Source organism: Eurosta solidaginis, chromosome 3 (genome assembly GCF_040869045.1).
Source record: "Eurosta solidaginis isolate ZX-2024a chromosome 3, ASM4086904v1, whole genome shotgun sequence".
Classification (NCBI taxonomy): domain Eukaryota; kingdom Metazoa; phylum Arthropoda; class Insecta; order Diptera; family Tephritidae; genus Eurosta; species Eurosta solidaginis.
In genome coordinates, this window is record NC_090321.1 from 248,092,700 (window position 1) to 248,119,908 (window position 27,209).

Here is a 27,209-nt window from a genome sequence, read left to right on the forward strand (position 1 = left end):
GTCAAAATAAACGCTATATCCAAAAATCTAATATTTGCCTTCCCTTACAATAACCTCTATCAACAAAAGTTTTTATAAAAATAATTACCATTTGAATGGCAAAAACATCTATCTAACTAAATAAGGCCGAACTTAAAAAAAAACTGATTTGAATACACAACTGGACTTTTCATCCCCCATTGGGATACTCCATATTATTAGCAAATCCCAATCTAGCTGTAAAAATGGTTTCTTTGCTCTCCTGAACTGAATAAAGGCCGACATTATCTTTTTCTTATGGAATAAAACGTTGATTTATTGTATGAATTAGTGTGTGCTCATTTTATGGAAAAAACTATAGGTCCTGTTTTTACTGTCTTTTGGTGCCTTAATATAAATCCCGTTTTTACTTATATGTATTTAGTAGTTAATTGATTTTTTATTTCATATTTTTCCATGCAGCGCTATGCTGTCAGTTGTTACGACGATATTATGTGTTGTTTGTTATTGTTGCCATCGTAACATAAAAAAACGTACGGAAGCCGCATATCGCCAGCAACACCAATGGCTCGATAATGATCCAAATATGGAAATTTATAGTGTGGAACAGGTGAGTAACTAAATATGAAATATGTAAATTTGCTAAGCTAAGTGAACACAAAAATTCTTGCCCGGCAATGTTATTATTGTTTAAGCAGAAATATTAATATCATAGCATAGTTAATAGAAATCGTTTATTATTAGCTGAAACCATTGGGGAGAAATCAATCAAATCAAAAAACACCTTCCAAAGATTAAGTATACGAGCCGTACCCGTACGCATCTTGCGCAACCAGTCTAAAAGTCTCTTATCAAATATCAACAGAAATCAGATGTTCTATCAGTCAATTAAAACTTACAGCTTGCGCTGCCATCTGGCGTATGAGAGCAACTGCCGGTAATGCAGTGCAAATATATATTAATATTTACTAAATTATATATACATATAGCGGCGTCCACCGTGGTGTGATGGTTGTTTAGAAACAAGATTTTTCAAATAGAAGAAAACTTTTCTAAGCGGTGTCGCCCCTTGGCAGTGTTTGGCAAGCAGTGAAAACTCATCTGCCTTACAGATGCCGTTCGGAGTCGGCCAATTTGTAGGAAAAATTAACAAGTAAGGAAGGCTAAGTTCGGGTGTAACCGAACATTACATACTCAGTTGAGAGCTGTGGAGACAAAATAAGGGAAAATCACCATGTAGTAAAAAGAACCTAGGGTAACCCTGGAATGTGTTTGTATGACATGTGTATCAAATGGAAGGTATTAAAGAGTATTTTAAGAGGGAGTGGGCCATAGTTCTATAGATGGACGCCATTTAGGGATATCGCCATAAAGGTGGACCAGGGCTGATTCTAGAATTTGTTTGTACGATATGGGTATCAAATGAAAGGCGTTAATGAGTATTTTAAAAGGGAGTGGGCCTAAGTTCTATAGGTGGACGCCTTTTCGAGATATCGCCATAAACGTGGACCAGGGGTGACTCTAGAATTTGTTTGTACGATATGGGTATCAAATGAAAGGTGTTAATGAGTATTTTAAAAGGGCGTGGGCCTAAGTTCTATAGGTGGACGCCTTTTCGAGATATCGGCATAAAGGTGGACCAGGGGTGACTAGAATTTGTTTGTACTATATAGGTATCAAATGAAAGGTGTTAATGAGTATTTTAAAAGGGAGTGGGCCTTAGTTCTATAGGTGGACGCCTTTTCGGAATATCGTTATAAAGGTGGACCAGGGTTGACTCTAGAATGCGTTTGTACAATATGGGTATCAAACGAAAGGTGTTAAAAAGTATTTTAAAAAGGACTGGGCCTTAGTTCTATAGTTGGACGCCTTTTCGAGATATCGCCATAAACGTGGACCAGGGGTGACTCTAGAATTTGTTTGTACGATATGGGTATCAAATGAAAGGTGTTAATGAGTATTTTAAAAGGGAGTGGGCTTTAGTTCTATAGGTGGACGCCTTTTCGGAATATCGTTATAAAGGTGGACCAGGGGTGACTCTAGAATTTGTTTATACGATATGGGTCTCAAATTAAAGGTATTAATGAGGGTTTTAAAAGGGAGTGGCCCTAGTTGCATATGTGAAGGCGTTTTCGAGATATAGCCATAAAGGTGGACCAGGAGTGAGAATTTGTTTGTACGATATGGGTATCAAATGAAAGGTGTTAATGAGTATTTTAAAAGGGAGTGGGGCTCAGTTCTATAGGCGGACGCCTTTTCGAGATATCGCCATAAAGGTGGGCCAGGGGTGACTCTAGAATTTGTTTGTACGATATGGGTATCAAATGAAAGGTGTTAATGAGTATTTTAAAAGGGAGTTGGCCTTAGTTCTATAGCTGGACGCCTTTTCGAGATATCGCCATAAAGGTGGGCCAGGGGTGACTCTAGAATTTGTTTGTACGATATGGGTATCAAATGAAAGGTGTTAATGAGTATTTTAAAAGGGAGTGGGGCTCAGTTCTATAGGCGGACGCCTTTTCGAGATATCGCCATAAAGGTGGACCAGGGGTGACTCTAGAATTTGTTTGTACGATATGGGTATCAAATAAAAGGTGTTAATGAGTATTTTAAAAGGGAGTGGGTCTTAGTTCTATAGGCGGACGCCTTTTCGAGATATCGCCATAAAGGTGGGCCAGGGGTGACTATAGAATGTGTTTGTACGATATGGGTATCAAATTAAAGGTATTAATGAGGGTTTTAAAAGGGAGTGGCCCTAGTTGCATATGTGAAGGCGTTTTCGAGATATCGACCAAAACGTGGACCAGGGTGATCCAGAACATCGTCTGTCGGGAACCGCTAATTTATTTATATATGTAATACCACGAACACAATTCCTTCCAAGATTCCAAGGGCTTTTGATTTCGCCCTGCAAAACTTTTTCATTTTCTTCTACTTAATATGGTAGGTGTCACACCCATTTTACAAAGTTTTTTTCTAAAGTTATATTTTGAGTCAATAGACCAATACAATTACCATGTTTCATCCCTTTTTTCGTATTTGGTATATAATTATGGCATTTTTTCATTTTTCGTAATTTTCGATATCGAAAAAGTGGGCGTGGTCATAGTCGGATTTCGGCCATTTTTTAAACCAATACAAAGTGAGTTCAGATAAGTACGTGAACTGAGTTTAGTAAAGATATATCGATTTTTGCTCAAGATATCGTGTTAACGGCCGAACGGAAAGACAGACGGTCGACTGTGTATAAAAACTGAGCGTGGCTTCAACCGATTTCGCCCTTTTTCACAGAAAACAGTTATCGTCCTAGAATCTAAGCCTCTACCAAATTTTACAAGGATTGGTAAATTTTTGTTCGACTTATGGCATTAAAAGTATCCTAGACAAATTAAATGAAAAAGGGCGGGGCCACGCCCATTTTGAAATTTTCTTTTATTTTTGTATTTTGTTGCACCATATCATTACTGGAGTTGAATGTTGACATAATTTACTTATATACTGTAAAGATATTAACTTTTCTTTTAAAATTTGACTTAAAAAAATTTTTTTTAAAAAAGTGGGCGCGGTCGTTCGATTTTGCCAATTTTTATTAAGCATACATATAGTAATAAGAGTAACGCTCCTGCCAAATTTCATCATGATAGGTAGGTTGAACTGGCCGGTCCATGAGGACCTCACATAGACTGATTGAGTCCGTAGTGTTACCAGAAGTTTGTTTTAACGACCAAACTGAAAAACCCTATCAAAAACCAGGACCTATGTTATAAAATAACTCCGTCCTCTTGGCAAATACTAGAAGCTTCCTAGGACTTAAGCCACTTGCTGCTTCTAGATCTGACAGCTGTATCACTCTTAATAGCTGGAGTCTTAGCCTGGCAAGTGCAGGGCACGAGCACAGAACGTGCTCGATCGTTTCCTCCTCCAACCCGCACTTCCTACACCTGCTATCACTGACCAAGCCTAATTTAAAGGCATGTGACGCCAGAAGGCAGTGTCCAGTCAGAATACCCGTCATGAGTCTACAGTCCTCTCTTTTTAATGATAGAAGCAACTGTGTTAGTCTAAGGTTGTAAGACCTACACATAATCTTCGACACTTTACAGCCCCGCGCTTGAACCCACGCCTTTTCTGCTTGGTCGATCATGTGCACCTCTCGCCTTCGCTTAATCTCGCCCAATCTAATTGGGACGTCTACGGAGCAAGCTTCAAGGGATGCGCCCTTTTTAGCTAATTCGTCCGCTTTTTCATTCCCATCTATTCCCATATGCCCTGGGACCCAATATAGATGTATGCTTCTCCCTGTCCCGATTCTCTCCAGAGACTGCTTACACTCTAACACGCATTTAGATGCTGTGCTATGCGAGATTATTGCCTTAATTGCTGCTTGACTGTCAATATAAAAGTTAACACGGTTGCAGCTTAAGCTATTCTCTTCCAGGGTTTCTACTGCTTTGGTTACGGCTAATATTTCCGCTTGGAAAACGCTACAGTAATCCGGCAGCCTGTAGGATCTGCTTAATTCCGGATCAGCGCAGTATACCGCAGACCCTACTCCTTCCACTATTTTGGAACCATCGGTGTACACATGTATCGCCTCGTCCGCCATTTGCGCACCCTTGCGCCAACCGTCCACCTCTATTGTGGCCTTAAGATCTCCCTCAAAGTGCAGGTAGGGAATCATGTAGTCTGTTCGTCTTGTGACTGAGGACGCTATACTACTATGGCCATATGGTCGGCGCTCAAGCTGCCCCGAAGCACCGAGCCTGGTTGCGGTCGTTAATGCTTTGTTCTTTGCTACCAGGTCTACAGGTGGAATGTGCAGCATGGCATACAGTGCAGCCGTCGGGGTTGTTTTCAGGGCTCCCGTAATGCAAAGCATCGATAGTCTGCATACCCCCTCTAATTTTTTGAGGTATGTTGTTTTTTGTGTGGCTTTCCACCAAACAAGAACTCCATAGTATAGAATAGGGCTTACAATCGCTGTAAAAACCCAATGAGAAAGAGAGGGCGATAGGCCCCACGTACACCCCAGCATTCTTTTACATGCATAGAGTGCCGTTGAGGCCTTCTTGACCATCTCCTCCACGTTGAGCTTCCATGACAGCTTACTGTCTAGGATGATTCCTAGATATTTTGTGCAAGGTTTCTCCTGTAAGGTCACCGCTCCTAACTTAGGCCTGGTCCAATTTGGGACCTTGTACCTCTTTGTAAACAAGACCATATCCGTCTTCTCCGCATTGACTTTCAGCCCGACATTAGATGCCCAGGTATGAATATCCCGAAGCGCCCGATCCATCAAAGAACTAATCGTTGGAAGGCATTTTCCACTTATGACAATTGCAACGTCATCTGCGTAAGCCGTAAGTTTTACGGGTCCCTCATCGAATTGCCTGAGCAGTTGGTTGATGACCAGTGTCCACAGCAGAGGTGATAGCACCCCTCCCTGCGGCGTGCCCCTGTCCACTGATTTCGTGGCCTCGTACAATCCCCATTGTGATGTAATCTTTCTGCAATTTAACATGCAGCCGATCCATCTGATTAAGGCAGGATGTACTTTAATGTAATTAAGACCATCCATAATCGCCCATTTTGCAACATTATTGAAAGCCCCGGCAATGTCCAAGAATACTCCTAGAGCATACTCCTTATATTCCAGGGATTTCTCTATGCTTATTACCACCCTATGCAATGCGGTGTCTACCGACTTGCCTTTGGTGTACGCATGCTGTGTTGTGGAGAGCAGCTTTCCATCCACGTTGGACTTTATGTACACATCTATCAGCCTCTCAAAGGTTTTGAGCAGAAATGATGTTAAGCTAATGGGTCTATAGTCTTTGGGATACACGTGACCGATCTTCCCCGCCTTTGGTAGAAAAGCTACACGAGCAGTTCTCCAAGAGTGCGGAACATGATTCAGTCTTATGCACCCATCGAATATTATTTTAAGCCATTCCACGACCGCCCTGCTTGAGAATTGTAGCATGGCCGGGAATATACCATCTGGGCCCGGCGATTTAAACTTAGAAAACGTCTTCACTGCCCACTCGATCTTGGTATCGGTCACCAAGCCCGGCACCACTAGCTCCGTGATCGAAGTGTGAGTGATGTCTGCTGGTTCTTCTAAACCGTCTCCCGATGGGAAATGTGTATCGAGAAGCACCTCAAGGGATTCCTCACTATCACGTGACCATTCCCCGTTCTCTTTCTTTATTAGTCCCTGGACTATGTTTCCCTTTGCTAGGACTTTTTTCAACCGTGCTGTTTCACTGGAGCACTCTATGTCCGTACAGAAACTTTTCCATGAGTTTATCTTTGCCCTGGTAATTTCACGCTTGTAGATCCTCAGTAGATCCCTGTACTCGTCCCGACACGCTTCGCTTTCCGCGGTCTTTGCGAGTTTAAACATTTCTTTTACCTGTCTTCTTAGAAGACTCAGCTCATTGCTCCACCATGGCGGCTTTGCTTTTCCTCTGAATCTTCTTAGAGGGCAAGCTTTGTTATACGCAGTCATAAGCGTCCTTGTTAGGAATTCATTCGACTCCTCTAGTTCCTCTACATTAGCAACCTCTTTGGGTTGTCCCAGTTTCGTTTCTACATGTTTCTGGAATTTAGTCCAATTCGTTGCCCTAGGGTTTCTAAAGGTTCCTCCCTTCTCTACCCTCTTTAGTGGGATGCTGAAGCTTATATACGCATGGTCGGAGAAGGATGGTCTATCGAGAACCATCCAATCATACCTTGATATATCACGCTCGGAGCTCAATGTAATATCCAGAACATTGCTGGATGTTGGACCAATGTATGTAGGAACATTTCCCCTGTTGGCTATCTGCAAATTGGTTTGCAGGATGTAACAAAATAGAGATTCGCCTCTCTCGTTCGTATCTGCTCCTCCCCACGCATTGTGGTGCGCATTTGCATCTGCGCCTATGACCAACCGCTCTTTGCGCCCTTCCTCCTGTACTAGCCTTTTGCACTCCATCGGTGGAACCTCCGCAGCATGGGCCATGTAGCAGGACGCCAGGATAAATGCCTGCTTATTCTTTTGCTCAACGGCCACCGCTACGAGATCCTCGGTGGTGTAATTAGGCAGCATATATGAATGCAGCTGTTTCCTTACCATTACTACAGCTCGCACCCGTCCTTCCGTTTGTGCGTAGTAAACGCCAAACCCGCGCGCGCTAAGTCCAGAAACCTTTCCTCCCGATGAGAGCCACGTCAAACGAACCCTCCTCAAGGGTTAGGAGGAGTTCGCTCGACGCCACTTTACTGTGTTGGAGGTTTATCTGTAGGACTCGCATTGGGCTGTTTGTCCCCCTCCAGCACCTTCGTCTTGACGTCGTCGTCCTCCTCTTGCCCTTTTGGTTTAGAGTATTCGAGGCCCCCTTCAGCCCCTCGTGAATGTTGTGCCGTGTGTTCCTCTGTGCGAGTCACAGCACCATTTAGCGGTTGGTCCTCTTCTAGCACGTTCGTGGTGACGTCGGGGACCTCCACCTGTCTTTTTTCCCTTAGGCTTCTGAAGTCCTTTTCGACTTCGCCCACTTCCACCGTGTTAGGATTTTTATCCTCGGGACTTCTTTTCCTGAGTCGCATGTAAATTTTGCCAGTGCCAAAGGACATTTTGCCAAGCTGCGTGTACAAAATATCCTCCGCCTGCTTGTTTATTTGGAAGATGTAGAACTGACCATCCTCGGTAGGCGGAGATACAGTAAGTACCTTCCAATCCTGTGTCGGTATGTTCGGATTCTGATTCTGCAGAAGTCGCAGTGTATCCTCCGACTTCATCACGCATGGTATCCATACCTTAACTTTTGGTACCGTGGGGATTTGCGCTTTATCCACCACCTCAAACCGCGCGTTCGTGCCTTGCCTTTGGAGGTTTGGAACGACTTCCTCCAGCCACCGCAAGCTCGCGATGTTGTCGCACGCTATCATCTTCACACCATTATACCATCCCCCCGAATCAAAGGTTGGAAGGGGCTTACTTGGTTGTTCCCGCATCATCTTAAGCATTAAGCTAATAAGCTCCCTTTCCACAGATCTCCACCTTTCAGTAGTCATTTGTCCGAACGGACTGCTACGATCAACCAGCGCCACAGTCAGTGACTGCTTTGCCACATCACTCATCTTCTCGGGAAAAGCAGGAGTCTTAGTGTTATCTCCCTTTAGAACCTCCGAGAACACCGGAGTCTTCGCGTTAACTCCCGTTAGCGCCTTCGAGAAAGCCGGAGTCTTAGCGTTATCTCCCTTTGGCTTATCTCCTACTTCCGTAGTTGGAACTTCCCTCTGACTGGCAGCTTTCGAGATAGTTGCTACCTCGCTATTGGAACCCATCTGTCTTACAGCTTTGGGCCTACTTGTCTTGTCTATGCGACTGCCCTGCCTCGCGGCTCTAGGACTGGGTCCTTTCTGCCTCTTGAAAGCAGGCTTGTCGCCTTCTGCCGAACGTTGCCTCTTCATTCTGCCATTCGACGCTTCTTCCTCCTCGTACCGGTTGCAGAACCGAGGGTTTCTCGCAGCAAACCTTTTGAACTGCCTTCGACCTACTTCTAGCGCTTCATGGGCCCATTCCAAGCGCTCGATCTCCACTTCTGTTGGGTCGACCACTGCTCCCAAGCGTTGTACAATTCTTAGTGCTGCACGGTACTGCGAGAGAGCTCTTTTACTTCCTCTGCTCCGTACCCTTCTCCACTCTTCTACTCCGTTTTCATTTGTGTGCTTCTCCAACACGGAGTTCATTGAATCAGCACTACTCTCGCTCCCCGAGTCCGACGCATCGCTTAATTCGTATTTGTCGTCCTTGGATTGCGACTCAGTCCTCCTCTTTACATCCTCCTTATTACATTCAGGTAATGAGTTGTTCATCTTGGTCGTACGTCTTGGTCGTTCATCATGATATCTTCAACGACTGCCAAATTACAGCTTGCAAAACTTCTAAATTACCTTCTTTTAAAAGTGGGCGGTGCCACGCCCATTTTCCAGGCTTTTACTAGTTTTCTATTTTGCGTCATAAGTTCAACTCACCTACCAAGTTTCATCGCTTAATCCGTATTTGGTAATGAATTATCGCACTTTTTCGATTTTTCGAAATTTTCGATATCGAAAAAGTGGGCGTGGTTATAGTCCGATATCGTTCATTTTAAATAGCGATCTGAGATGAGTGCCCAGGAACCTACATACCAAATTTCATCAAGATACCTCAAAATTTACTCAAGTTATCGTGTTAACGGACGAACGGACGGACGGACGGACATGGCTCAATCGAATTTTTTTTCGATACTGATGATTTTGATATATGGAAGTCTATGTCTATCTCGATTCCTTTATACCTGTACAACCAACCGTTATCCAATCAAAGTTAATATACTCTGTGAGCTCTGCTCAACTGAGTATAAAAAGAAGCACGACGCAAGTTGGAAGAGAAGCTCGGCCTAAAATCTCTTCAGAGGTCATCGCGTCTCACATTTATTTATTTTTAAATTATATACATATGTAAGTAAAGTAAGTTATATCATTGGACATATCTACAAGATTACTTTTCACTTTACCCAACCCTAACTAGCAACGCGAAAATTTGTTACATCATCTACATTAACGCGACCACATTTGTTGTAATTTGACCTGTCTTTTTTATTTCCCTTTTTTTTTGATACTAGTACTTTCGCTTTCATAAGTAAATATAATTAAGTTTTATGCGGCATTTAACTTTCGCCTTAAAAATGTCAACGCTAAAAGCTGCCATAAGAAATTTCTAATAAATCGGAAATTTGCTATCATTAAATCAGTAAATTAAGACCACAATAAAACTTGTGCAATATGTCCATGGCATTGATTATTGTTTATTTAGCACTGCTACAAAGAAGTCATCCCTTTGCAAACAATTTTAGGTGTTAACCAGGGGGGGGGTTGAAATGAAAGTTGTGGGAGCCCAATAAGATTTATTGTTGTTGTTACTGTTGTGCTAGTGCTTCGCCCCATCCAATTTGTGCGATCACTTACAAATTGTCGTCAATATCCTCAAATGGAAGTCCAGGCAAACTTACAGTCTCAACAATGTTGGAGACGTGGGTGTTAGATGCGTTGGTTCCACATTGCAATTGAAAAGATGGTTGGTGTAGAGACACATTACATGCAGCACAAACATTGGGTATGTCGGTGTTGATTCTGGATAAGTAAGAGTTAAACCTATTAAAGTATCCAGATCGAAGTTATGCCAGAGTGACGCGCGTTTCCTGAGGAGACCGCTTTTCTCAACTGCGAGTTTCGGTTACTTGCATTAAGAATGGGTTGGCCATGTATTTATCGGCATATGACTTTGGAAACTCTTTGTGGACGACTCTGAGCGTCTTTCAATATTATTTTCGTCATAAACGGCCGAATTGTTTTGTGCCGGATTTCTTCGCAGTGCTTGCGGAGATTACTCCTTACAATCGAAAAGTCTGTTGAGATTTGGAGTGATATCAAAACCAAGCCGCTGTGGTGTGGTGGTAGCGTGATCCGCCTTTCACACCGAACGTTCTGAATCTTCAAGTGCCGGCCGAAGCAACGTACACATTTTTATACCCAGCGTGCTTTGCACACAGAGTATATTAACTTTGATTGGATAACGGTTGGTTGTACATAAACGGCTAATTAAGATAACAAAAGCCAAGTACATGGAAAACAAAATCAACCATAGTGCTGGTGATAGTAAGGTTATGTGGAAAAACTTGAAAAATTCCATAAGCATGGCTAAAGAAAACGATGGTATTAAAAAAATTAAAATAAACGACCAACTCTACACAGAGGAAAATGAAATAGCGCAGTCTTTGAATAACTATTTCATTGATAGTATATTGGAGATTAGCATGAATATTCCTACTTCTTTTAGTAATGAAGGTACTATAGATGGGCAAAATGGCCCTAATGTTTTTAAGTTTCAGAAAGTATCCACCTCAGAAATAGTTGATATAGTAAGTTTAAAAATAAAATTGGAGGGAAGAAACTTGTATCGGAAGGAGTCGTTAAAGACTCCATAACGTATACAGGTTTTTTCTATTCTGTGCCATTAGAAAAAGTTAAAAATACCATCAAAGCTGAGGAGATAAGACCTATTAACACGTTACAATGTGATGAAAAGATTTTGGAAACAGTGGTAAAAAATCAGCTGGTAAAATATTTAGAAGATAATGTAATTATTATACCTCAACAATCTGGTTTTCGAAAGAAACATTCCTGTGAAAGTGCTTTGAATTTGGTTGTACCTAACTGGAAAGAACACTTAAGCAGGAAAAAACACATATTAGCTGTGTTTTTGGATTTAAAACGTGCATTCGAGATGATCGACCAAAACTTAATGCTGAAAAAGCTTTCTTACATTGGCGTTTCTGGTATAGAACTAAAATGGTTTCAAGACTTCCTAATTAACAGATACCAAAGAACAGTGATTGGAACGTCCGTATCGGATAAAAGGGAGGTACCTGTTGGTCTACCTCAAGGGTCTGTGCTGGCACCCATACTGTTCAATATATATATTAATGATATAACTAGCTCCATTAAGCACTGTGAAATAAAATTGTTTGCTCATGATACATTGCTGATGATAAGTGGGAACAATATTACTGAAATATATGCTAAGCTGCAAGAAGATCTTAACAGCGTAAATGGTTGGTTATGCGTAAACCGACTAAAAGTGAATGTCAATAAAACGAAATTTATGCTTATATATCTAGACGCAATTTTCAAAACAGTGAGTTACAAAATTTAAATATAAATAACGAAGTAATTGAAAAAGTCAGCACCATAAAATACTTGGGAATAAAAATAGATGATAAGCTGAATTTCAACGAGCACGTGGATTATACGGTAGGAAAAATAGCGGAAAAGTTATATTTTACACAACGAACTTGCAAATATTTAAATAGAAGCTATAAAATCATCGTCTACAGATCTGTAATCGAACCTCATTTTATTTATTGCCCAACTATATTTTTCATCTTGCGAGATAGTCAGATATACAAGCTACAAAAGCAACAGAACCGAGCTATGAGATTCATTCTCAAAAAACGGTATGACACACCTATCAGAGACATGCTATGCTCTCTTAATTGGCTTAGCATTAGACAGCAACTTTTTTATTATACCATAAAATTTATTAAAAACATAATAGAAGGAACTTTGCCAGCGTATTTGAGTACTAATATAAAATATGTAAAAGATATGCACTCTGTAAATACTCGTAATAAAAATGATTTTAATCTGCCGGCTTATAAAACTGAAGCAGACAAATGTAATCTGTATTATAAAGGTCTTAAATCCTATAATGAACTACCGAATGATATTAAATCATGTCATTCCAATAAATTTAAACAAAAATTGTACAATTATTGCAGAACACTACCAATTTAGTGCTGGACAGGCGGGCTTCCATAGCATCGATAGAAGTGCAGCGAAACTATACTGCTATGTAGCGCCAAGACTTCCAAGCTCTTGTACGCATACAAAAAAGGTTGACGAAGCACATACTGAAACGCATCACTCGATTAACTCAGTGCATTGCCGTGCAGATGTTGCCTTCGCGCTTTACTAACATGAGTAAAATGCCTACATACTACACAAGCACAACACTTTGTTCGCATGATCTGGAAGTCTCCCATCCATAGTACTCCAAGGTAGGACATAGATGTAACTATTCTAGATTGCATAGTCCAGAAGACAATTATAAACATGTAAAATAGATTTAAGTTAGGCTTAGGAAAGCCGTAATAAATAAATATATTACATTACAGGTATAAAGGAATCGAGATAGATATAGACCATTCCATATATCAAAATCATCAATATCGAAAAAAAATTTGATTGAGTCATGTCCGTCCATCCGTCTGTCCGTTAACATGATAACTTGAGTAAATATTGAGGTATCTTCACCAGAATAGATTGGTATTGAAAATGAGCGAAATCGGATGATAACCACGCCCACTTTTTATATATATAACATTTAGGAAAACACAAAAAACCTGATTATTTAGTAAAAAATACACCTAGAATGTTGAAATTTGACATGTGGACTGATATTGAGACTCTTGTTAAAAATTTGAAAAAATTTTCAAAAATGGGCGTGGCACCGCCCACTTGCGATAAAATCAATTTTACAAATATTATTAATCATAAATCAAAAATCGTTAAACCTATCGTAACGAAATTCGGCAGAGAGGTTGCCTTTACTATAGGGAATGCTTTGAAGAAAAAATAACGAAATCGGTTAACGATCACGCCCACTTTTATATACAAGATTTTTGAAAAGGTCGTGGAAGAATAAAATAAGCTATATCTTTTCAAAACAGAGCTTTATATCAATGGAATTTCATTTCCCAAGAGGATTTACAACAATAGCAAACACTTCAAATTTTAAAAAATGGGCGTGGCACCGTCCCTTTTATGACTAAGCAATTTTCTATGTTTTGGGAGCCATAACTCCAAGAAAAATTAACATATCGTAAAGAAATTGTGCACACTTATTTTCCTTATAGCAGAAAATATTTCTAGTAAAAATGGACGGGATCGGTTAAAGACCACGGCAACTCAGATATAAAACAAGTTTAAACGGGTCGTAGGCTAGAATAATAAGCAATAACTTAGCAAACAATAGTTTTGAATCAATATATTTCACTTATCAAGTTTTATTGTAAGAGGAAAAGGGGAGAAAATTTTTTTTTAAACGGGCGGTGCCACGTGTTATTTAGAAAAGTAATTTATCTGAAATGAAATGTACAATTGAAGCTCCCGCTGTGTATATAATGTTCGGTTACACCTGAACTTAGGCACCTTTACTTGTTTGTATTGCTATTATAATTGAATTCCATTTTTAGAATAGTTTTTCTCACCACTTTTTGGCGATAAAACTCACAATATTTTGGTTTTTATAAAGAACAACACCACAAAGCAATCTGGACAAGTGTGATATCTTATCCGTCAACTGCCTGACAGGATGTTCAATATGGCTCCTTTTTAGCGTTTTGGTAGCGTTTTGACAGGATGTTCAACATAGCGGGTCATACGGGGGGTGATAGGAAGAGATACAGGATGAGGGCAAGATAGTCACTTTGAAAATCAGGTGATCCATTCTATTTGTAATTTTTACGTCGACGAAGATATGACACTTGTCTTATCCACAATGCCAAAAAAAAACCGCAGGCCAACATTTTTTTGCTTTAATGCAGTTTTCGTAGTTTGATTTTAGACTTATGGGGGGCAATCTGTACAGCGAAGGCCAAATGAAAAATTATTTTATTCATAGAAGCGCACGTTTTCGAAATTCTAAAGAAAAAGTGTAAATTTTAGACCATAGACTGAACTTTGATTGCTGTGTTTGCTTTTAAGATAACAATTTTAATTTATTTAAAAACTATTAAGTCTAAAGCCAGTGGAAGTTCTCAGTATGTGAATGTGCCCATTTCCCTATTCACAAACAAACTTTACGAAAACAAAAAAAAATAAATAAATACATATAATTTTTCTTTTCAATATTTACTTATTTTAGCTTAGTTAGTAATCAAATGTGACAATATTTGCTTAAATATATCAGCGCAATAAAGCATGGTGTTAAATGTTGACTTCACAGTTAAGTAAACAAACAAAAAAAAAAAACGCTTGCTCAAGCGAGAACGATATTTGATTGCTAATTTTATACTTGCATATTTTTGTTAAATTGTTTGCATTTTAAACACAATTGACGTTTGAGTCAATTTCAAGAATAATAAAATATGGGAGCTATAGGGTGACTCAACAGCTAGAGAGCATAAGTATGTTCCGATGCTAGGTCTCAATAGCAACAATTTACAGGTTGCTAGTGTTGCTTGGGAACAAAAAAAAAACACTTGGCGGGATTTACCCTCAGAGGACAATTGGGCGAAGTTACTCTTCCAATTTGCGACGTGCTCCTTGTTAATTTTTTCTTACCAATCGGCGGAATGCTATCTACATCTTTTATGCCGACCCCGAACAGCATCTTCAAAGCAGACGAATTTTCACTGCGAAGCATTTTGTTGCAGAAATAAACTCGGAGTGTTTTCCGCTGCCTTTTTACTAAATTTTTAATGTTGCTTTGCTTCGCGCGGGGCTTGAACCCAGGACCTTCGGTAAGTTAGGCGGAGCAAGCTAATAAAACACCACGGCGACTGCGTACACTTAAAAATTGCCCTCTAAAATAATTTAAAAGTTCCAAAAATATTCTTTGCATTTTCATGTTAATAGATGTAAAAACTTATACACATTTTTCATTATTCAGGGGTTAAAGCCAAGGAAACATTAACAGTGTCCATAATTTAACTATTACAAGAGTCAACATTTTACAAGCCTTGGGACCGGGTGTACTTCTCTAAAGATGTAGTTTCGAATTACTCAAATTTAAATTCGATAGGTTTACTCATTAGCTTGGGTTTGCCAAATGTATTTAAAGTAAAATGTATCCCTTTGTTCTTATTCAAGCCCGTGTCTTTTTAAAATCAAGAACGATTTTATTTTCCGACGCATAACCTCAACGTTACAGTTTCTTAGAAAGTTATGAAGCGATACGAGACTCTTAAATTTTAACGGCCTTAACAATCTATGTTAATTAAAAAATCGTTTCAAAGGCAGACAATGTTTTTTTATTTACTATCAGAGTCGGCGGCCACCGTGGTGTGATGGTAGCGTGCTCCGCCTATCACGCCGTATGCCCTGGGTTCAACTCCCGGGCAAAGCAACATCAAAATTTTAGAAATAAGATTTTTCAATTAGAAGAAAATTTTTCTAAGCGGGGTCGCCCCTCGGCAGTGTCTGGCAAGCGCTCCGATTGTATTTCTGCCATGAAAAGCTCTCAGTGAAAACTCATCTGCCTTGCAGATGCCGTTCGGAGTCGGCATAAAACATGTAGGTCCCGTCCGGCCAATTTGTAGGGAAAAATCAAGAGGAGCACGACGCAAATTGGAAGAGAAGCTCGGCCTTAGATCTCTTCGGAGGTTATCGCGCCTTACATTTATTTTTTTATTTAGTCGGCGGAAGTTGCCTGTTTGATTCACTTGGATAGTTTTTTAAGAATTTCAAAAATTTTATAATACTCATTCCTCCTCTTCTCTCTCCTTCTTTGTTTCTCTCCTATATAATATCCTACTACTTTTCTTGTGCCCTTTTTTATTTTCTCCGTTTACCTAACTCTACACTTAAACCTCTCTTCCCCTCGCTCGCTTCCGACACCACTCTCGATTTGTATACCTATCATGAAAATGAAATGGTATATTAAGTTCGTCACGAATCTCAAATTCTTAGTCCTTAAAGGAGAAGAGATATACCCAATAAGTATGCCGATTTGATCAGAATTACGATCTGCGTCTATCTGTACGTCCGTCTGTCTGTTTGAACGAAAACTAGTCCCTCAATTTTTGAGATATTTTGAAGAAACTTTGTCAACGGGTATATTTAAGTGTCGAATTAGACATTTGTCGGAATCGAGCGGATCGGACCATTATAGCATATACCCTATAGCTTCTGAGGTTTAAACCGTCTTCAAAATTTTTTTGGGGAAGTACCATGGAAATTATATATACAACCGATTTTTCAGAACAGAGGATTTTTGTAATATCTTCCTCCATTTATCCGTTGGAAGCTTCAAATTGGACCTAATACTTTCGTATATGGCACATATTGTTGCCTGAAGAAATCGTAGAGATCGGTCGTATATGTAGCATATATTCCATGCAATCGATTGTTCGGATAAGAATATTTTCGTAATTTCTACCACATTTTAACAGCTAGCAGCTTGAATTTCATCAAATACTTACGAAGACGTTAAATATTAGTGATTTATGGTCATAGCTATCTCTTGCAGACCACAAGAAACGTGAAACTTTTATCGTCACACAAAATACTGATCTATTTTTTAATTTTACATCTTTTCTCTATAAATAACATATCTTACACGGTCAATTTTTTGGATATTCGTCTCTACTTGCTTCTCTAAAGATTTGTATGAGTGGTGTCCCGAGGTTCATGTTTCGCAACACGCAACAACGAGAATTATATGAACAACAAGAAATAAAAATTGGTTTTATTCTAAGAGAGGAAAATGGGGCAACTCATTAAAACCTTATATGAAAGTTTTATGGGGAGTCCCGGTTTTACTGAACTTTTTTTATTTCGTTTTCTATGGATATGTTAAGTGTTTCCTTTATCGACTCCTAAAATAAATCCAGTTTTAATGCCGCCCGTTCATATATGCGGTAGATACCGCAAATTTACAGGAAATCGTGCAAAATTCGTATTATTACTATTTTATTGCCTATTCGCTGAAGATAAATAACAAGTTTTTTATAATTACAAAGGGCTGATAAGTTTTCGGTCGAATATTAAGGTTTGATTATGGTGGATATATGCACGTTGGAACAGGTTCCCGCCATACCAGTTTCAGCTTTGTGCATGAAAATTGTTTTTATAAACCTCCCAACTGGCAATTTATGCTGAGATAGAGTAGTGAAAAAGGCGGTTTCCAACCAAATGGGATGGAACGTCTTTTAATAAAATCTACTGTACATAGAATTTCAACTCTGACGTTTTTCAAAAGTTGTCTAAAGACGCTGTCGATATAAAGCAATCTTGCGCTCCGATATTGGTTCACAGAACAATCTAACAAAATATGGGGAAGTTGAAGTATCTGAGTATAATGGTGTACTACTTCCAAAATTTGTCCTAACATTTGGCAAGTTTATATAGTTTTGCGCTTACTATGAACGACAACTTTCAAGGCATATACCTAGGCTTTGATGTCTTTTTTGGGTTTTGGGCTTTGGTGCATAAGGTAAGCACACTACTCAGCGGACACAATTAGAAAACACTTTTTTAAGTGGGCTCGTCCCTCGGCAGTGAGTGCGAAACCACTCCAAATGTATTTCTGCTGTAAAAAGCTTCTCAATGAAATGATTCTGCCTTGAAGCAACGTTTATGGCATAAAACAAGTAAGCCCCGTCCCGAAAATATGTAAGGCAAAATTTAAAAAATGGAGTACCACGAAAATTGTAAGAGAAGCTCGGAGGTAAATCGAGTCATGTATTTTTTATGTATTACATGCCTCATGTTATCTTTTCCAGTATTAGTTGGATTTACAGAGTATACCACTCAACTTGGTTCTTATCTTTTCATTATTCCACTTCTGAATTAGTTTTAATTTTCTTTATAAATAAGATTTTCATATATACAAATTTCTTACCTGTTTTTTTACAAATTTCCTTGCAGAGCTACGAAACATCTTGTCACTTCTTGCCTGAGTCTAGTGATGGATTCACTACAATGGCTACGCTGCATCACGAGCCGCCTCCATCATACGACGCCGTGGTTGCAATGCAGGAGCAACAGTTGTTGCAACAACAACTATATCAACAGCAATATCTGCTGCATCAGCAACAGCAGCAGCAGCAGCAACAACAGCCACAAACACATATGCAACACAACTCCCCACCACCAGGCTATCGTTCAACGCTCGCTGTTAATGTAATGACAACACCAACAATATCAGCATCTGCAGCTGCCAGCAACATGACTATAAACGCTCTGACCAATGGCAGCAACAATGATTTAAATGGAAGTTGTAACCTGAGCATAAGTGGTAACAGCGTTGGTGGCAACAGTTGTAATAATTTTTTTGCTTGTAGTAAATCAAACGCACCTATCAGCAGATGCAATGTCAACAACAGCGACACATCATTTTTAAATATGAAAAAGGCGCTAAATGCACAGTCCTGCTGTTCTCTGCAACGCGCTGAAGTGGAGAATATGTGGAACGCAGCGGCTGCTGCAGTAGCAGTGCGCGCCTCAAGAGCCACCTCATCGCCATGTGGGGCGGCCAGTTTAACAAGCGGCAATTTTTCAAGCAGCAGCAACACCAACAATAACCGCAGCCACATATCACCCATGCTTCTGACGCGCAAAACATTGCCTGCCAAATTCACAACAAAAACAAATGGTCGACGTTATCAACCACATCATAGTACTTACTATCGCCGCGGTTGCCCACTTTGTGGTAAATTTCGCTATGATGGCGATGAGACACTTACACTATCGATGGAGAGTGCATTGGATGCACCTACTACTAGTTCGGCTTTAACAGTAGCGACTAACGCCACAACAGTAGCACCAAAACCTCCGGCTATTGTTGACGCAAGCAACAATAATGTGTTAGTCTTGGATGACAGTTGTCCGAAGTTAACTACAATGGATGAGGAGCAAAACACCAATGTGATGACGACGCAAGCAAGCCAACAGGTCGCAGGTGAGCATATTATGGCTAAGGTAATTACGCCGGGCGCACCGCTGACAAGTGAAGATGAGCAATGTGCGTGTGTTGTCAATATTTTAGAGTATTCGACAAAAGGTAGTGATAGTGATTTTAATGGGAACAACAACAACAATAGTATGAAGGTGATACCAGCAAGCACAAATGGTAATGAAAATTGCACAATGATAATAGATCAAAACGCAAACGGGCAAGCAATGACGGAAGAGCTAAAGAAAGAAATTAAAAGTTCAGCTAGTGATGCTGGCGTTGCTTTAATTAATGAGAATGCAACATCATCCACTCCTAACGGTAATATTGCACCTACTGTTTTACCTGAAGATACAACATTGGATGATCTCAATAGCAGCAGTGGCTTAATACGTGTTAATATGAGCAAAATAATCGATGAAACCGGCCTACCCACCTACGAAGCATCCTCCACGTTGGAATCAAGTGGATATGTTTAATGATAGACCGAATTGTTTAATTGAAAGTCAAATGTGCTTTATTAGGTTTAGTTTAAAATTTAAAAGACACTACAAGTGCAACAAAAAAATTAATAAAAAAAACACTACACATTTATAAAAACCACAGAATAAGGCGTTTAAAAAAAAAATATGTAAAAGATAAGATAAAGGCATTGAGTTTTTTATTTCAAAAATAGTAGAATATCACACTATTTCGGCTGATAATTCGAAAACGCCCTATCTGAGAATATTTTTCAAGATATTTCTCAAGAATTTTTTTTAAACCCTTATCTCAGAGTTCCGTTGAAGAACGTCTTTTCTCAGAATTTTTTATAAACCTCCCAGCTAATGTCAAAATGTATTGAAGTTAGGCTCAGATAGGGATTTTTTTAAACGAATTCTTAATTAGGACGTTTTTGAAACAAATCCTTGAAAACAACTCTAAAATATATTCTCAAAAAGAGCGTTTTCCAATTGGTATATGAGATAGTGTGATACTCCACTCAGTAGTCGATATTGGATATGCCTGGAGGGCATAGGAAATTACTAAAAAAAAATTAATAAGACCTTAAGATTACCTTAAATATTAGAATATTTGAAGTGCCTTCGAAGCTTAGCCTCAAAATGCAGAAAGCTCAGCGTGTATCTAAAGAGGTTTCCTACCTTTTTCGGGCCTTGGGTGCCCACGATTTAGATCTGTATATATATATGTTATACCTGAACTAACTACTTATCACTTTTATGTGTAGGTTGAAGGACCTCACATAAACTAATTGTGTCCATAGTGTTACCAGAAATTTATTCGAAGACCAACCTGAAAAGTCCCCTCAACAACCATAAAATATATATTAGGCCGGGTCGATTTGTGGGGAGGCAAAAAAATCGCCCATTGATATGTGAAAATCATATTGTAGGGATCAAAATAAGAAACTTTGCCGAAGGAACCTTTGGGTCGTAGGGGCAAATTTTGAAAAATCCCACTTTGAAATGCCTATGTTTTTTCTTTTTGGAGTTTATTTTTCTCTTTAGAAATTTATTTAATCAGAACATATGTAAATGAAAAAATTAATTTAACTTAGTAATAGAAAAGAAATTAAAAAAAATTATTAGAAATTAGCGTTTTTACAACCCCTTTTTAAAACCAAGGATCACTGTGATGCATTTGCATGTCGTAAACATAGTTGTGTGGGTTTTTTATTCAATCGTTTTAAAAAATGAAGGTATCACTTTGACACAATTGCAGATCGTAAAATTGCTTGTGTTGTTTTTTTTAAGCCACCACAAGACACAGCAGGTAGAATTGAAATTGCTCCTACCCAAAAGTTCGACCCAAAGGGGGGGACATCAGAATTCGTTTTAGAGGTATGTTCCTTCGGCAAAGTTTCTTATTTTGATCCCTAGAATACGATTTTCACAGAGCAATGAGCGATTTTTAAATCGACCCGCCCTAATATATATGTATGTAGCCTTGCGAAAATCTAGAAGTTTCCTACGCTTGGTTTTACACCTTTTCTACTTGGTTGATCAGATCATCAGCCTTTTCGTTACCATCTATGCCCATATGACCAAGGCCCTATGACGAACACATACAAATTGTGCATTCTTTTTTTTTTTAATGGAAAACAATACGAAACATTTTTTGGAATAAAAATTTTGAAAAATCAATGCGTATTTCGAGAGATCAATAACTTGTACTTTTCTAGACTAATATTGAATTGGCTGAAATATTGCATACTCAAAAAAATTAAGAGAAAAGTTGAAATTTTCTCGAATTTTTTCGAAAACGTTGTTGAGATTGGTTTGCACAGTTTCGGTTACAAAATCCAAAGAAGTTTTCTGTAAAAGTATCGAAAATAAAAGAAGAATTTAATAAACGACATTCAATAAAATTGTCCACTACTATTTTTCTGCTCGCTGCTGTTCATACTAATATCTAGCATATTTTACGAAATCACTCTTCTATCTTTACCTAGCATACACTTTATTGATTTTGTTAAATGAACAAGAAGAAAACAATCAATAATAAACGCCTGACTATGTGTAACATTAAAAAACTCAGTTACCGACAGGTTTGACATATTTACACAGATGGGCGTTTTAATACAGGGTGATGCGAATCAACAGTAAAATTCTGGTTTGTGACAACTGAAAGTTTGTTTAGTACAGTTCTCATTAAAATCTTGATTTCCAGCGACAGTAATGAAATGAAGAACCCTTTACCGCCTCGGAAAAGGAGCCACACAACAGACTTAACGAGGACTTGAGTCAATTTAGCTTAGCTTCGATCTGTATTGGAGTAAACTCTTACCTGTCTTGTCAGTTGCTAAACAAATAATTCACACACTGCCCTTCGGAGGCATTTTTCTCTGTTGAGGGTGCCGTCGGGATTGCCGGGGGTGGAAGCATATTCGTCCAACCATTATTCGTCAGTAAACCACTTGCTTCCCCACATGAACTTAAGTAGATGCGCAGGATACACCTTACATATCTGCGCCAAACTATCTAAAAACCGTCGCAGAAGTCTGAGTCGTGTTGTTTAAAGTCCAGAACATCGGAAGACTAAGTGATAAATCGACTCGTTTTCTCTTAATCCCGCTTCTGCAGAGGGACTTTGTTGGTGTACGCCATCGCTGCGATGGCCCAGTGTCCTGTGATGTAAATTGTAATACCCCGGCCACTATCTAAGCCTTCCTCTTATTCTTCCCTAGAAACATACCTTAAGTTGTGTACCTGGAAGTCAGAAAATGCCCTAATATTGTCCGCGTCAGACATAAGATTAGTTTCCTTTTCTTTAAACGTCCTACTGCGGTGTTATGAGATGAAATCAGCGTGCATATATTCGGCTTATTTCTATTGCTTGGATTATTTTAGTCTAAGAGCCCTTTTTGCTGATGTTCATGCAGGTCACACGCATATGCTAAAGGTCTTATATAAGGTTTAACCCTTCCTGAGGTGCAGCTCGATGCTAGCTCTCCGCCTCTAAGCCCTCACTGCATTTCTATTTTCGTCTAGCACCTTACACCATACTACAGCACCATGTTTATACCATAGGAAATATACGAAGACAGTTCCTCCTGAATGCCCTTTTGCTGGTATAATACGCTGACAATACCTATTTGTTTTATTTCTCCTCATTCCGGGTTGATTTAGAGTCGATAATAAAGCCAATACAGATTTAGTGTTTTCTTGCTTAGTGTCGAACAGGACTAGGTCCGTTTTTTTGGAATTCACATCTAACTCGTTTTCCCAATCATTCGAAATGCATTAAATTGCCGTTTCCAATAGCTCGCCAAACGTTTCAAGTACTTTAACAGTTAGCAGTATTACTAAGCCGTCAACAGATCCGACAACCCTCGTCCTACATTAATGACAGTATCGATGGGAGAGGAGACGGTACGTCGTAGCTCTACTGCTGAGCATAGAATCAAGACATGAAACTATAGAACAGCCGGCTTCCGTTTTAACCTTATTGACGATGAAGCCTACCAGGGTGTGCTCCTTGAAGTTTAAAGACTTCTCAAAGTCTTGTTAAACAGATTCATGTTTCTAGTATGGGTATTGAGTTTTGTCAATCCGGAAGAAGTTAGTGTTTTGCCTTATGTGCAAGTAACTACTATACACTTTAGGTCCTTACAGTGTTTTCAGCATAAAGAGAATAAAGCTGATTGGATTGTAGTCTTTTCTGCTGTTTGGTTTAGTTTACAGATAAACTAAAAGCTGTGTCTTTTATTATTCATTCTGTTGTTTCAGCGGTTAGGTCAAAATATATTCAGACCAAATATCTGAATTTTATTCAGTGCTTGGACAAATATCTTTCTAGGTAAAATACTCACCTAATATCTGGCACATCCGTTTCATGATTTCATTGGAAATCAGAACATTTAAATTTTACGACTAAAATCTTCAATGCAAAGCTTATTTTACCACTTTAATGATGTCGAGAAGCTTCTACGGTATTTTGTGATTGTCTTACCTGAAAATAAAAAGAAATTTAAATAAAAATTATTATACATGTTTAGAATTTGTTTTTTAATGACTAACAATAATAATTTATAATTTTTTTTTATCATCTGTTTTTTATTAGCGATACGTGTTCATATTGCTTTATACAATTGTTTTTGTTATTGATATTAGAGAAAACAAAAAAAAAGCTAGCTGATGAAGAAGTGAAATTCAGAAATATGTTTTAGTAACCATCGCTGTTTGTAAACTTTGCACTTTTTTCGATAGTTTTCTTCAATAAATCGATAACACCACCACAACCAATTGGTAACACTCCAATAACTTTTCGATAGCAAATCGATAAACTTTTGACAATGTATCGATATTATTTAATAAAAATTGGTTAGCTTTTCCATAGTAAAACTATAATTTTGAGTAACAAATCGGTAAAAAATCAATAACACGCCGATAACTTATTGGTGACAATCCGGTAACAAATCGATAACAAGTCGATTACTTTTTATAGTATATAAATATTTTTTTGATTTAAATTCGATAACTTTTCGATAGTAAATCGATAATTTTTGGGTAACAAATCGCTTACTTTTTAGTAACAAATCCATAACTTACGATAACAGTCTGATAACACGCCAATAGCAAATCGATAGTTTTCTGATAACATATCGATAACTTTACTACAGATGATCGGTAACTTTTCGATAATGAATCGATATCTTTGCGATAAAAAACCGACAAATATCGCGTTATCGAAAACAAATTTATAACACTTCGATAACAAATCGATAACTAGTCTAGACCCAGTCGAACACACACGTAACAAACCTCTTCTGTGCTTTCCTTTGTTTTTTTATACCTTTCATGAACATGAAATGGTATATTAACTTTGGTCCGATGTTTGTAACGTTGAGAAATATAGAAGATAGACTCACCGCTAAGTATACCGAATTGATCAGGGCGACGAACTAAGTTGATATAGCCATGCCCGTCTGTCCGTCCGTCTGTTTGAACGCAAACTAGTCCTCAAATTTTGAGATATCTCAATGAAATTTGGCACAAGGATGTATTTTTGTATTATATTAGACATTTGTCGGATCCGGTAGGATCGGACCACTATAACATATATCTCCCATACAACCGATCGTTCAGATAAGACGATTTTGGTCATTCCTGCCGCAATTTAGAAACTATAAACGTGAAACTCGGTGATATATATTCTAATATATCATAGAAGATATCCTGAAAAAATCACTTTGATCGGAGCTATATATAGTTATATCCCATACAACCGATCGTTCAGATAGAACGTTTCTTGGCAATTTCTCCCTTAATTTCCAATATAAAAACGTTAAACTTGGTGATATTTATTCTAATATATCATAGAAGATTTCCTGAAAAAATCACTTTGATCGGAGCTATATGTATATAGTATATACCTATCCCATACAACCGATCGTTCAGATAGAGATTTTTGGCCATTTCTCCCTTAGTTTGCAATATAAAAACGTGAAACTTGGTGATATGTATTCTAATATTTCATAGAAGATTTCCTGTTAAAATCATTTCGATCGGAGCTATGTATAATATATATCCCATACAACCGATCGTTCACATAAGGGGGTTTTTTGCCATTTTCGTTTAGGTATGTACATCTGTTCACTATATATTTCTTATCTTATACATCCGATTATTTGGAGGTTACGAACGGGATAAGATTATTGTTCAGCCCCATTCATGAAAGGTATGAAGTCTTCGGCACAGCCGAAGAAAGTCCCGTCCTTAATTGTTTTCTTTTCCTTTTATTTCATAGCATCGAACTTTAGCTCCAATTAGGCGTTAACTTGAACGATTGAAACTTTTTGCGTCTAATTGCAACACTCTGTATGTCTAGTCTAATGTGTTGAGGATTATCGCCTTTGAATAGAGTGTTAACCAACAATTTGGAAACACAACAACTAATATGAGAACCTGCATATATCGGTAAGTGGCACGTGTTATTCGATTGTAACTCACTTGCGTGGCAGCTGTCACACTTGACGGCACACAGCAGGTGGCAACAATGGATATTTATACTATGAAGCAGGTCATTGTATGATTTTGATATTGGGAAAGACTACAGACTATAGTCCAAATCTAATTCGCTTCATTTGTATGCGAAAATAAAAACGCTACAGATTACGTCCAAAGAATAATCACAGAAAGTTAGAAAGTGAAATCACACATGAAAATGTTTCAATTTCCATAAATTCAAGTACACGACAGTCAAAATGACCTTTCTATGCCAGCGCACAGTTTCTTTATATCAAATTTAATACGTCGTTTACCAAAGAACATAATGCAATGCATGCACTGCCTACTACATTAATATGTATTTAGTTATAAACATATGTTTTCGTTAAGTGTGCCAAGTGCAAAAAAGAAAGGAAGCCAAACAAACGGCTTAGCGGAAAATGATGACTACAAACAATTAAATCGACGTTGCAGCGACGCTAGCACACAGGTAATAGAAGACGTGAATGACCTTGAAATGTAGGCCGTGTGCGCATGATTGCAAGGCATTGTCCATATGACGGATGAGAAAGGTAAGCACAAGAAGGTGGAAACTTGCAACAAAGCGCACAATAATTTTTTATTGCAAAATAAAAAACATGAAAATAGTCTATAATCATGCATATATGTATGTATGTGATATAGTTTTAGTTATCCTCTCAAGGATAATAAGGCAATGTATCATGATGGTTGCATACAAAATAACAAGCAAAGTCAACATGGTAAGAGTATGAAGTAGCTTTATTATATTACGTGAGAATGAATGCAACATACAGGCAAATAACAAATGCATAGACGCTCAAGCTTTTTGTTTTTAAATTTTTATTTTTATTTTTTGCCTCACTGGAAAACTATCGTGCAGAAAGGAAGTGGTTTGCGAGAAACGGATACAATGTACATATATGACAAAATGACTAAGAGATTCAACGTTCAGGTGGACATTAGTATTTTATACTCGGCTGCGTATCTGCGCTATTAAGTATACGGCTCTGTTTAAAAGTGGGTTTGGCATTTCAATTCTTGTCCATATATATACTAGTAAACGTTCCTTTGCAGTAACTTTGGCCTAGCCAAACAGGATAAATATAATAAGAGCCACCAGTCTGCTACGAGTGGCGAGTAACTCGCTTGGAATCAAAAAATTGATGCAGAATGTTTTCTAAGAGGGACATTTTTGAATTGTCTCGCATTTATCCATGCGGTGTAGGCACCTTGTGAAACTGTGATTTTTGAAAAGAGAATTAATTAATTAGACACGAATACCTCACGAAAATGTATAGAAAACATTTTATGTACATCTCGCCCAAAAAAAAAAAAAAACCAGAGACTACCTCTTAGAAAACATCGGACAAATGGCTGCGAGTAACGAGTGACGTCTCTTATCATAATTTATCCTGTTTGGCCTAGCAACATAACTTTCAATAAGTTTTTACCTCTTACTGTCCTCCTTATATTCACTCCAGTGCTTAATAATATAC

The 27,209-nt window shown here is 38.5% G+C and overlaps 2 protein-coding genes across 5 annotated transcripts in view; one reads left to right on the forward strand and one right to left on the reverse strand.

Moving 5' to 3' along the window:
- Positions 1–19,806, forward strand: part of s-cup (stanley-cup) — a 56,337-nt gene extending 36,531 nt beyond the window's left edge. For both annotated transcript variants that reach the window (XM_067775838.1, XM_067775839.1), the window contains exons 3-4: positions 442–589; positions 18,217–19,806. In XM_067775838.1, the coding sequence (XP_067631939.1) occupies positions 442–589; positions 18,217–19,722 (1,654 nt within the window). In that variant the 3' untranslated portion in view covers positions 19,723–19,806. The remainder of the gene's footprint in view (positions 1–441; positions 590–18,216) is intronic.
- The window catches only part of fdl (fused lobes), a 134,013-nt gene that overhangs the window by 53,896 nt on the left and 52,908 nt on the right, over positions 1–27,209 (reverse strand). Inside the window, exon 2 of one of the 3 annotated variants that reach the window (XM_067775837.1) lies at positions 23,556–23,695. The exons of the other annotated variants lie outside the window; for them this stretch is intronic. The gene's annotated coding sequence lies outside the window, so the exon portion shown is untranslated. The remainder of the gene's footprint in view (positions 1–23,555; positions 23,696–27,209) is intronic. 3 annotated transcript variants of the gene reach the window in all.